Consider the following 12,964-nt stretch of genomic DNA (forward strand, 5'->3'; position numbering starts at 1 on the left):
AAGGCAACAGTTACAAGCTGAAGTGCAGGAAGTTCCATCTGAACAAGAGAAAAAACTACTGTGAAGGTGACAGAGCATTGGCACAGATCACACAGAGAGGTTGTGCAGCCTCCTTCCCTGAAGTAATTTAAAAGTCACCTGGACACAATTCTGGATAATATCCTCTAAAGAACCCTTCTTGAGCAGGGAGGTTGGACTGGATGATCTCCAGAGGTCCCTTCCAACCTCAGCCATTCTGTGATTCTGTGATTCTGTGATTCTGTGATTCTGTGAATGTTAGACTTCATCAAAACTCAGAGTCCATCAGCTGAACAAGTTTGCTAAGTACAACTACAGTAGCACAGACATCTGGTTTTGTTTCATTCTTACTTATTTTATTACCCATGCCCGTACCAGAGTATACACACACTCTGTATTCCCCAAGTCAAATTAATTTAATACCCCCTCTAAAGATTTTACAGTTTTTCCATATGTGGTTTCTTTAGAATGAATCAATGTGTTTGCTCAGTCATTTGAACAGCTGTAATAATACTGCATTCATTCTGCATCCTTATTTCATAAGCTTAGTAAGTGTGAACTGATTGTAAGACAGATAGACTAGAATTTCCCAGAAAATTTTTCTTGGAAAAGTTGTGGATTTGTTAAAGATTTTCTTTTGGAGTAATTGCATCTTCCAGCAATTTTCAGTACTGTTTATTTTTCTCATTTCCTTTTGAAAAGCAAACAGAATTATTTAGACAGAAAAAAACTGCAATATTTTGGACAGATGAAAAAAATAATTAAAGTTGTCTAGGCAGACAAATATATAAAAACATTTTTTTTCCACTGAGATTTTCCTTTCACTCAGCAATTTAAAGATATTTTTATTCTTTGTTTCCTTAACTATTGTAAGTATTTAAAATTGCACCTCTACTCAAAGAAAAACAGAAAATTTGAAGGAGGACTGATTCTATTTTAAATGCAGGTTTGATTGGATGGGCGTAAGGATTGTGCATATTCCTCCAGAACATCTTCCTGGAGAAGATGAAGAGTGACTGAGGCAGAAGAGGTGCTCATGATACGGAAAGGAAAGATGTTATACCAAAATCGTTGGCTTCTTTGCACTGCAGTTGCAGATACAGTCCTTGAATATGAATTTAAAGGAAAAAGATGCCACTGCTACAGTTCAGCACAAGTAAAAAAAAAAGTGCTGTATGATGCAACTGATGATATATTTCTTTGGGACATAAGTGACATCAGTGCAGTCTGCACTGGTGTTTCTGCATAGCTTTGGGATCTGACTGATGGTAGCTAAAGCCCTACGTTCTTGGATTTTATTAAAGATGCTGTACCTTTCCATCCACATTAGCAGAAAATAGTTCAAATACTGAAACACCTCATTTAATGTTTGGAAATTCTTCATCACTCGATGCATTTCATGAAGGTTTGGACGCACTTGTTAAAAAAATTACTCAACTATAAGGCCTTTTGAATGGAAAATTAGAACTACTGGAGAAGTTTGTAGTCTCTCAGTTGCAAGAGGTGAAAAGAAGTGATGGAATAGCATCTTCTAAATGCAGATATGCTAGTAAACAACTCCTTTCTTAAGAAATATTGATATATTTACTTCCTCTTAGTGTTCAGTAGTGCTCTGTTATCATCAGTAAGTATTCTCCTCCGCAGAAATAACTTATCCATACAGAGTTAGAACCTATGTACAACACTTGAAGTCCTAGTTCATACGGAATTATTCCAGTGACTCTCAGGAAACTAGCATATTGCCATGAATTAGCAAATTCCAGACTATGTGGCTAAAAGGAAACTTAGGAGTAGGTAGAGTTTGGTTTAATTTGCTGTTGTGATTACTAAATTTAATCTCATCTTGCAGGTGTTTCTCTATCTCCAGCTATTTGATCCATATAAACTGGCAGTCTTCCAACCCAGGCCGTTCTATGATTCTGTGATTCTGTGACAGCTAACTTCAGAGACTTTCATCCTCACTGCTGTCTCTGTATTCCAGTGGCCAAATCCAATGATTTAAGTTCCCTATATATTATTGACAGTGATTATTAATTATAATATATAATTATAATAATAATTATAATATTATTAATATATAATCCCTATATATTATTGACAAGAGGCCAATAGAACTTTATCTTTCCTAAATTATTTTACTTCCCTCCCCCCCCCCAAATAACTGGCTTTTGAAAAAAAATAAGCCAAATGTGTCTCTAGAACTTCATCAACAGCAGGAACTTCTGCTGTTAAGTGGCTGTACCTTTGTGGTCATCTGAGTCTGTATTCTTCAGAAGAACATTTCTGAGAAACAGATGAAAACTCTTCTCTGAAAAGGACTGCTCAGTGCTCTACAGTGTGTTGTAGATGGCACTGCTTTGCTCAGTGGCTCACCACAGCAGTGACTTCCTTGTCAGCCTTGTCACCTTATGTTCCCTTGAAACGAAGACATTCAGGAAATCTTCCAGAGTTGTATTAATACCATAGGACTAGCAAGAAGGACACTAAAATAGCTCATGCATAACTATATCCCATACTGTCAGAAGCAGGTTTGGATGTCAAGAATCTGAACACGTAATATGAGAGGAACACATCTAAAAGACTAATTTTGTAGAGCTTTCACTCAGCAAGTAGGAAAAAGTTTCACTCTGTGGAGAATCCATTGAGAGAAGTCCATAGGAAATCTGTGCTGTATTTACTGCAACTATGACTTCTGCCTTGCTCATAGTAAGACCACAGCTATCAGACTGTAGGCTGCATGTAACAGGACGAGTAGCAGAAGACAGTCAAACCTTTACGTATCTACTGAGTGTGTCTTTCTTATTTGCAACCACTACACACCCATGCAGCACTTCAGAAGTATGTTGGCTGAGTCCTCCTCAAATGTTTAGTAACATGTTGAATCCAATACTTGTTTGCATATATATATCTACCTACATATCTATATAAGCATTCATAGATGAGCCTCTGCTCTTACATATACACATACATACTTATGAACATATGCTTATGTTCATCTGCGTGTGAATGTATGCATGTCTAAAAATATTCTGTGTAAGTTTAGTGGGCCAGCTCTCTAAGGTAATCTTGTGTCTGCTCATCCTTTCACTAGACCAATGCATTTCACATCTGTTTTGAATGAGTAGTAGCAGTCTCCAAAGCATATCCTGCTGTATAACATCTTTCCTTCTCTATTGTGGTCTTGTGGCTTCCTATGAGACACTGTTATGTTGTCTCTTGTGAAACGATTGCAACAGCTGCCACTCTGATGAAGTTGAAGTAATCTATATTCTCAGACTGCCAAGAATGAAATTAAATGAGGACTAATTAAATGGTCATAAAATTAAAAGGAAAGAGAAGAACATAAAGCATTTAGTTTTGGCTTCACTGGAAGCTGCCAGACTGGAATCTGTGAGCCTGATGTTAGCAGAAGTCTGAGAGAGATGGGTGGATGTTCAGGCTGTGGATGGTATTTTAAAATGTCATAAAGAGCATAACCATATGAAGTATATAAAGCATTCCCAGGCACAAAGTCTGTACTGCTTTGTTGCTGGAGTGGCTTCTGGGTGCTTCCATTTTATCTCACCCTTATGAATGATTCCCAGGAACTATTCAGGATATGTCATGAGCCAAGGAGTATTTTCAGTAACTGGTTTGGATGTATCCAACCTACTTCGGAGAGTGAGCAAGTTAAACAGTGTGGGCATGAGCAATTTTAAACTTGTTGGCCTCCATGTCCCAAGCATATTTGATTTCCTGCTACAGAGGAGCCTTAGGTTTTAGTCTCCATCTGAAAAGCAGTCTCATGCACTTCAGTTTTGTAGCTCATCGTATCAGTCCTATGGTTTCTCTCACTCCCCAGCACTGATGAATGCATTAATCTGGCTACAAGCATGTTGCTTCTGGTCAGTCAGATGTCTTCACAGGCACTACCTCCTCTGTGAGCCTCAGAATGAGAGACCAAATTATAGTAAAAGTTGTTACTTCTTTAAATTCTCCCTTCTAAAGGCAATGACTAGGCCACAAAAGATACAGCAACCAGTTTTGAGATCTCTGGCCTTTTTCACTTTTCTGATGGGAAGATGAAATAAAAAGTAATTACACTATATCTCAGAAAGTTTTCTATATTTTCTGAAACAGTTTTTCCTGCACTGTGGTATTTTGAAAATACATTTTGCTGACATCATTGATTTTTCTGCCTAGGCCGCAGGAAGGTCAACCCTGTCACGGAGCGCATCAGGCTGAGCACTGCCAGCTGGCCAGGCTGTCCTGCTCTACGCTGCACTGGTGTGGCCTGACCTTGAGTCCTTTCTGCGGTTTTGGGCACCACAGCACAAAAAAATGAGACAAAACTATTAGAGGGGCTAATGAAGGCTACAGAGGTGGGGAAGGGTCTGGAGGAGAAGACGTGTGAGGAGCGGTGAGGCCCCTGGGTGTGCTCAGCCCAGAGCAGAGCAGGCTGAGGGGAGGCCTGATGGCGGCCGCAGCTCCTCGCAGGGAACGGAGGGCAGCGCTGAGCTCTGCTCTGTGTGACAGCGACAGGGAACGGCATGGAGCTGCGTCAGGGGAGGGCGGCTGGGGGTGAGGGAAAGGGGCTGCGCCAGAGGGCGGTGGGCACGGAACAGCGGCCCAGGGAACAGCGGCCCCAGTGCGGGAGCTCAGGGAGTGTTTGGGCAGCCCTCTCAGTCATATGGTCTGATTTTTGTGTGGCTCAATGAAATCCAGGACCAGGACTAAGTAGATCTATGTGTTCCCAAAGGACTCTGTAATCAGGAGGGCTCACCTGTCCCATAGCTCAGATCCCATAATCTCTCAGAATCTCTCTTCTTTTTCTTTTTGGTCACAGTATTGAAATCCTTGGAAGACAGAGATCCCCCTCAGAACTGAATGCGTTTTTGACCGGCTTTCGTTCAGACCTGCGTTAAAACTGCATGAATAAAAACATCCATCTCCTTTATCATAACTGGACAACAAAGTCTTAATGAAACATACAGTTTTCATCTCTTCCAAAAGCTTATAGCCAGAAAAGAAACTCAGGTTTCAGCTATTCCAAAATGAAACTACACAAAACACTGAGAAACTGTACAAAACAAGCAAGCAAAAGCTTACAAAGAGAACTTCACAAAACCTCTGGAAACATTTATTGATTCTGAAATCACACGTTGTATGACATAATGGGTGTAACCTTACCCATCTCTGAGGAGGAGATTTTTTTTTTCCCCAGCAATATAGGGGCATCGAAAGTGGCAGAAACTTCTTGCAGTTCTCTTCATTTCGTATTTAGCAGATTGCTTATTAAGAAACGCACATACACACAACACCACATGATATAGGACATAGTATATTATGCTTGGATGCCTTTCATATTGTCCTCTGGCAAACAAAGTTCAAATGGAGACTTGTTGTTTGTGAGTAGGATACATCAAAGCAGAGGGCCAATGGAATGGTCAAGGCCTGGAGTGTGTTCAAATTCATGAGTAGCAACAGTGAAAAATATTAAATCTTAAATAATTAAAAACCAAAAAGACAAACAAAAATAAAACCAACAGCAAAACTACCACCATAACAAAAAAACCCACCTGTATTTCCATCACGTGCAAACAATTCTGTTTCTGAGTTTACACAGACTTTTAGAAAAGTTAAACATTTCCCAAATGCTAAAATATCTGAGAAAAAGAAAATTAGTGATCATTCCCAGAAACTCAGAAGAGATACTTGAAATCTGTTTTGTCCCTGGGATGCTTTCACTTGGGCCAATGATCTGAGAGGGGAGTCGGGGCTGCCTGGTAAACTGGAGGACTGGAGAAACAAGGTGGGATTGAGCTCCTAAATCCTTCAGAAGAAACAATCTGTATGTTGCTGGAATCAGGCAGATGAAAGCTGGGACACAGGGACAGACTGGAAAAAAGACCAGATTTTTAAGAGCCTAAGACTTGGCAGAAAGCTCTTCAGAAGGAAGCTTATCTGATGTCTTGTCAGCGACACAGTAGCTGACTTTATTCTTAGTTCTGCCTTACAGAGATGGAATCTATAGGGAATGGTAGGACAAAGAATTATTGGGCATTGAACAAGACCTCCCACTGCAATAGATTTCAGTGGCATAACCGAGCTAAGGGCTGAGAAGAATGAGAGGATGTGCTTTTAGAAAGCCAGGTATGAATGGAACATACAGAAAATATGAGCTTTTGCAATTTTTTAAAAGGTCTTAAAATTGGACCTCTGACTTCCAAGAGTCAGGTTTGCCTTCCTTTCCAGCCTCCCAAAGAAAGGCTATTATAACCCAGGACTTCAGAGAAGGGGAAAGGATTGTATAAGATCCAGGTGAGTTACAGACTGCTTATCAGATGGGAGCAAAACCTGGTGGTATAAACAAGATGGTAGGCTCAGGCACATTGTACTTATCCACACAAGTGCAGCAAGCCATCAAGATACAAACACAGGCTATAGTTGTACACTCTCCACTTATCTAAAATTATCTTGCTACATGTAGATTACTTCTGGAGAAACATGGATGAACTTTACCGACTCTTGAATTATATCCAGACATCAGTTTGTCCAGGGCAAAGCAGTGCCAGGAACCAAGGTAATAATGTAATGGCATAGATTAATGCTTCTGTGACACTGCTTAATTTACTCAACAATAGATAAGGGACTATTATCACAGAATCACAGAATCACAGAATCACAGAATTGTAGGGGTTGGAAGGGACCTCCAGAGATCATCGAGTCCAACCCCCCTGCCAAAGCAGGTTCCCTACAGCAGGTCGCACAGGTAGGCATCCAGGCAGGTCTTGAACATCTCCAGAGAAGGAGACTCCACCACCTCCCTGGGCAGCCTGTTCCAGTGCTCCGTCACCTCACTGTAAAGAAATTCTTGCGCATGTTTGTGCAGAACTTCCTATGCTGCAGTTTCCAGCCGTTTCCCCTTGTCCTGTCTCCACTCACCACTGAAAACAGTCTGGCCTCGCCATTCTGCCCCCCACACCTTAGATACTTATAGACCTGGATCAGGTCCCCTCTCAGTCTTCTTTTCTCAAGGCTGAACAGACCCAGTTCACTCAGCCTTTCCTCATAGGAGAGATGCTCCAGGCATCCGGAAAGAACCCTGGAGAGCGGAGCAGCGTTGGGCATCGGAGAGCCGGCCGCCTCCCCTGCCGGTTCGCCGAGCAAAGAGGAGCCCGCCAGTGACTCCAAGAAGAAAATTGACGTCCTGCTGAAGGCCGTGGGTGACATCCCCATTATGAAGACCAAGAAGTGGGCTGTGGAGCGCACCCGGACCATCCAGGGCCTGTGTGACTTCATCAAGAAATTCCTGAAGCTGATGGCATCTGAGCAGCTGTTTATATATGTAAACCAATCCTTTGCTCCATCTCCAGACCAGGAAGTTGGGACCCTCTACGAGTGTTTTGGAAGTGATGGCAAGCTTGTACTACATTATTGCAAAACCCAGGCATGGGGATGAATCACAAGAATAGAGTTGCTTAGGTGTGATCTTCAAAATGGATGGACTGACTTTCTGGAACCCAACACACAGAAGTAACTTCCACAGAAGAAAGAATTTGGGGATTTCTGCTTGACTTTACACTTAGAAAAAGTGATGCAGTTGAATAGGGTGAAGGAAGAGCTACTGAGGCTGTCCAATTGCATAGCTTTTCACTAATGTTCATTTTGGGTCCAGGGGAAAAATAAAACAAAACAAAAAAACACCACATGTGCTATCTGTAGAATAGAGCCAGCTCTTCTGCTGATGAGCTCCCAGTAACTGCAAATGAAGGGAAGCTTCTTCATGATTGTCTTGAGGACTGGGCAGTACTGTCTCTGTATATGCTGTATGGAACAAAAGAGTTCCTTTTTATTAAAAGCAATGTGAGTTGCACACCTCCTGGGATTCAGCTTGCTCTGGACGTGTACATCTGTTATATGTATTCTCTACTTTTTGAAGTCTTCATCTCAAGCATGTGTTATCACAAATTTAATTTCAAGAAGATTTTTTTTTTTTCTGAAAATTGATATGCAGATATTCAACCTGTGCAGTCTTCACATTGGCAGTGTATGTATCTTATTTAAACAACACTGCATATTGAAATGCCACAGAAATACTTCCTCCTGTGAAGCTGTGTATTACTACGTAGGAGGCTGAACAGTTGAGTGATTGCTGGTCTTTTACTTTTGCCACTATTTAACTGCTAGCAAAAGCAGTTTGCATGATATGAGGTGCTTAGTCTACTCAGTCTGTGCCCCTTATGGCATTCTTGTTTTTCTGCTTCACTGGTAGCATGTTCAGGCAGCAAAACATAATTTGGTTTATATCCTAGTACTGTGTATTGTAAAGAGGATTTTTTTTTTATCCTTGTGTGGACTTGGTACTTTGACTGAAGTGCTAAGCTTTTATTTATTGGAGGGTTAGGGGTGGTGTGGTGGTTTGTGTGGGCTTTACTATTTTTGTTGTTTGTTTTTTGACAGTGGAGATGAGAGGATAATTTTGTTTCTGCTTGTTCATTTTAAAGGACTATTATGATCCACATATATTTCTGGACCCTTTTCCTCTAACACTACAAGCAGATAAATGCTTCAGAACTGATCTCTGTGGTGGTTTCACACTGAGGGGTCGCTAAACTCCACCATGCCACACTATCATTCCTTGTCCTCAGAAGAACGGGGGGAGAAAATATAGGGAAAAAGAGGCTCATAGATTGAGATAAGGACAGTGTTATCATGAACCAATTTCTGTCACAAGCAAAACAGCTCAGGGAGATTAATTTATTGCTAACAGACTGGAGCATTGTGAACAAAAAGCACTCTGCAAACACTTTCTCATGTGATAAATCCTAAGCGCTCCTGTCATGAACCACGATCCATTCTGAAAGATGCTTTAAAAACATTGTAAGAGCCCAAAGGAATGAGGTGGTTTCATGGTTTCATGGCCTTTCCTATAGTCTTATGCTGTAGCAGTGGAGTCTTTAGGGAAGACCAATAGCTTTCTATTGCTGAAAGATAGAGATGTTAGATGTGCAATACTTTCCTCTACTTCAGCTGTTAACTACATTCATGCATTTGTGGGGATGAATATCAAGTGTTTTATAATGTGACATCTAGCGGCGGTGTTGTGTAATTGTAATGAGATAGCAGGTGAAAATGCTACTGATTAGCATGCAGTAACAGCATTTCGTTTAGTGACATCCAGCCTATGTTTTTAAGTATTTCCAAAAGTCTTCATAACATATTGCAGTGTACTTGGTGATACCGTAGCAAGCATGTGTTTCTCACTAAAATAGATGAAAAATCCTGCATCTGAACTTGCACTCTACCTTTTTTTGTAATAGAGCCTTTCTGTAATTTCAAGTACCTTCCAGCAAAATCACGCTATGGATTTTTTGGACTAAATTCACAATGAAGATAAAAGATTTGAGTAACAAACAGGAGAAGTGTTGATATAAATTCAGAAATGCCAGTGGCCCATTTAAAACATCCAAACAATGCCTACTCATTTCCAAAGCCAAAAAATCCAGAAGTCAGAGCTTCTGGAAAAAGCTGGACTGGATGATCTTGTAGGTCTTTCCCAACCTTGGTGTTTCTGTGATTCTATGAAAAAAAAAAAGCTTTGCTGTCAGGAACCCCGTGTCATGGTCTCTGGAGCATGATCATAGTGATATGGGCCAGTTTTCACCGTCTCCTGGACACCAGGTATGGTGTGGACATGTCTCTAGCTGTCTTGTCATGAGGTGCAGGGAACAGCCCAGGGGAATGTGGGAGGGACATATAGAAACCCAGATAGGTTTTGAATGCAGTTTCTGGCTCATCACTGCTCTTCAGCTGTGTTCGCTTCTGTGTAAAACTAAACTCAATCCTTTGATTTTTTCAGCAGGATTGCTGAATTCAGCTTACATTGCAACACTTGGATACCAACAGGGTGCTCTGTATTATTCATAGGACTTTAATTTGTGACATGACCTGTCAAAGTGCAACCCTGAAATGAAGCTGTGGGATTTTGGATAGCTGCAGGACAACTCTGTGGTACAGCCACACCTCTGACTATGCACTTAGCCTTCAGTTCCACTGACTTCTCCCTGCACAAATTTGTTTTACCTGCTTAATACCTGTGTTACTCTAGATATTTACTCCTGCCAGAGACTTTACAATTATATTTCTGAAAAACTGAATGATTTTGCAATTTCTAAGCAAAAAATATTAAATGGAGGCTTATACATGGATATCAAATGCTTGCCTTGAACACCACAAACGTATTCCAGCACAATCCCATGCATAATTGCATTTCTGTAACTATTGCTGATAGAAACATTACCAGATGGCTCAATTTATCTGTTTTATAACTCCCTGCTTTTAGCTACCCACAGGCAAAGCATTCAGTAGGAGACTTGGGACTGATTTCTGGTGCTGAAGTGCTTTCCTCTGGCCACATCATTAGAAAGTACCCAAAGGACCATTCTTCAGTTTGAACCCTGATCTCTGTCAGTATGTGGGCAGCTGTGACAGATTGTCCTCCACCAGTAATCTGATTTCTGTGGCCCCAAACTGCTCTGCAGACTGAAACTATGCATGGCAAGTGGGGATGAGAAGGAGACTGACCTCAAAATTGCACTGCTACTCTGAAACAGAGTATCATAGAATGGTCTCGGTTGAAAAGGACCACAATGATCATCTAGTTTCAACCCCCTGCTACGTGCAGGGTCACCAACCACCAGACCAGGCTGCCCAGAGCCACATCCAGCCTGGCCTTGAATGCCTCCAGGGATGGGGCATCCACAGCCTCCTTGGGCAACCTGTTCCAGTGTGACCCTCTGTGTGAAAAACTTCCTCCTACTATCTAACCTAAACCTCCCCTGTCTTAGTTTAAAGCCATTCCCCCTTGTCCTATCACTATCAACACATGTAAACAGCCCCTCCTGTTTATACGCTTCCTTCAATTATTGGAAGGCCACACTGAGGTTGCCCTGGAGCCTCCACTTTTCCAAGCTAAACAAGCCCAGTTCCCTCAACCTTTCCTCATAGGAGAGGTGCTCCAGCCCTCTGATCATCTTAGTGCCCTTCTCTGGATCCGTTCCAGGAGCTTTCTGTTTTTCTTGTACTGCGAGCCCCAGGCCTGGACGCAGTGCTGCAGTTGGGGCCTCACAAGAGCTGAGTAGAGGAAGACATCACCTCCCTCAAAAACACATAATCAAAAATAAATAAAATAATGTCCTCTGTATTTTTCTACAATTAGTATTTCATTTAGCCTTTTTCTCTTTAACAGCAATAGCAATAGTTCTCAAAATTGTCACTTACAGTAATCTGCACATGAGGATCACTTGTGCAAAACCAGAGGCAGAGACAGAAAGGTCAGTGTAGTGCGGGGTTTAGTTATAGGGATGAGAATCGAGGGGGCTACACAGGAAATGAGAATGGTGAGATCCAGTCTTGTTTCATGCACAACTGTGCATGAAATAATCAACACTGTTAAATTACGGGATTTTATCTATTTCCCACATGCTTCCATGAGTTAATTCAATCCCATGTGTCCATTAGGTATTTGTTCTCCAGCTGCTTCCACTCACCTTTCTGGTAGAAATTTAGCCTTGCATTTGGCCTTGAATTTAACTTATTTTCTGTGTGTGAAGGCCTCTGCAGAATTTGTTGACTTCATTCAGAACATAGCGTGTAACATATTTTGATGCTTGTCTAAGCTGGGAAAAGAACCTGTTTGGTTGTAATAACTTGTGAACATTTGCTCATCCAAGTGCTTGAAGAATAGCCATGCTTTGTGTGGGCTTTGTTATTGGTGGTACATTTCTGTGGTCACAGGGAACAGATATTTTCACAAGGACTCTGACAGAGCAAAAGATTTCAAAATAGTGTTACTTAAATATATATTTGAACTTTTATATGAATTTTCTCTAATTAAAGCCTATCTTCTTGCTGCACTGTGATCCTGGAAAGGAAGGTAGAGTTTATAACTCTTGAAAAAGATTTATTTAATTATAACCATTCTCTTTCTATATTATAAGCTTGTTAAAACACACATCCAGGTGATGTTTATGTATGTCTGTACACAAACTCTGTATTTGTTAACTTGCAGCATTTTGCTCCAGAACGTGCCTGTAGCTGTTTGGCCTCCTTCTCCTGAGAAAAAAATATGAGCAGTGCTTACAAAGGTAATGAAAATACTCTGAAACACAGTGAGAAAGAAGGAGAACTTATACTATATATATATAACATATGTTTGAAAAATTTTCTTCAGTGCTGTCAGTGAACTGTGTATTTTTCATCTTTATTACCAAATTCTTCAATGTAATAACAACGTTTGCCATATGTCTCTAAGACTTTGGTTTGTTTTTCTTTGAGTTTTTTTTTCTTTTTTTTTTTCTTCCCCCCCCCCCCCCCCCCCCAAAACACCTTTACTTTCCAATACTGATTTTTCGTCTGAATCGGTGTAACCTTTACAGCCCATAGCAGATGCCAGAAGAGCTGTCACCACTGGGTGGCAGCTGTGCACCTCCTGTCCCAGCCCTTGAGACCTCTGCGCTGCTGAGGGCACACGGCTCTATGTTCTCCTACCTCCACCCCTCACAAACCGCTTTAATTAAAGAAAGTAGGCAGGCTAGGAAAAAATCTCACAGTCAGAACCACAGAATCCACATCACAAACCTTCGGGTCCTGTTTACAAAGTAGGTGTACCAAACACGTACCCCTGAGATGGCTGTTGTTAAGAACGGTTGTTCTGCAAAGGTCTCTGCCCCTGTTTGTAACCCTCAGAGATGTGCTTACCCCTGTTTTAGGCACCTGTACATGGTGCAACCTATCTGTGTTTCCTGCTGATCTCCTATCTTGGTGCCTGCAATGGCAGCACTGAGTGGATGTAGTTCTGATATGATGAAGGTTCAGAGCTTAGAAGGGTTAATGTAATTGAGCTGTTCAAAGTGTCTGTTGGTTCCCAATGCTTAAATACTGGCCATGCTAACTCCTGTTCTGT

At 41.3% G+C, this 12,964-nt stretch overlaps 1 protein-coding gene across 1 annotated transcript; it reads left to right on the forward strand.

The window, feature by feature from the left end:
• Positions 1–6,504: 6,504 nt before the first annotated feature.
• LOC306956757 (ubiquitin-like protein ATG12) lies at positions 6,505–7,459 on the forward strand (the record flags this gene model as incomplete). The annotated part of the gene is made up of 2 exons (XM_079548051.1): positions 6,505–6,588; positions 7,073–7,459. The coding sequence occupies 2 exons, from the start codon at positions 6,505–6,507 to the stop codon at positions 7,457–7,459; spliced, it is 471 nt and encodes a 156-aa protein (XP_079404177.1).
• Between the last annotated feature and the right edge of the window lie 5,505 nt (positions 7,460–12,964).

The sequence above is a fragment of the Tetrao urogallus genome, assembly GCF_951394365.1.
Source record: "Tetrao urogallus genome assembly, chromosome: 1".
NCBI classification, from domain to species: domain Eukaryota; kingdom Metazoa; phylum Chordata; class Aves; order Galliformes; family Phasianidae; genus Tetrao; species Tetrao urogallus.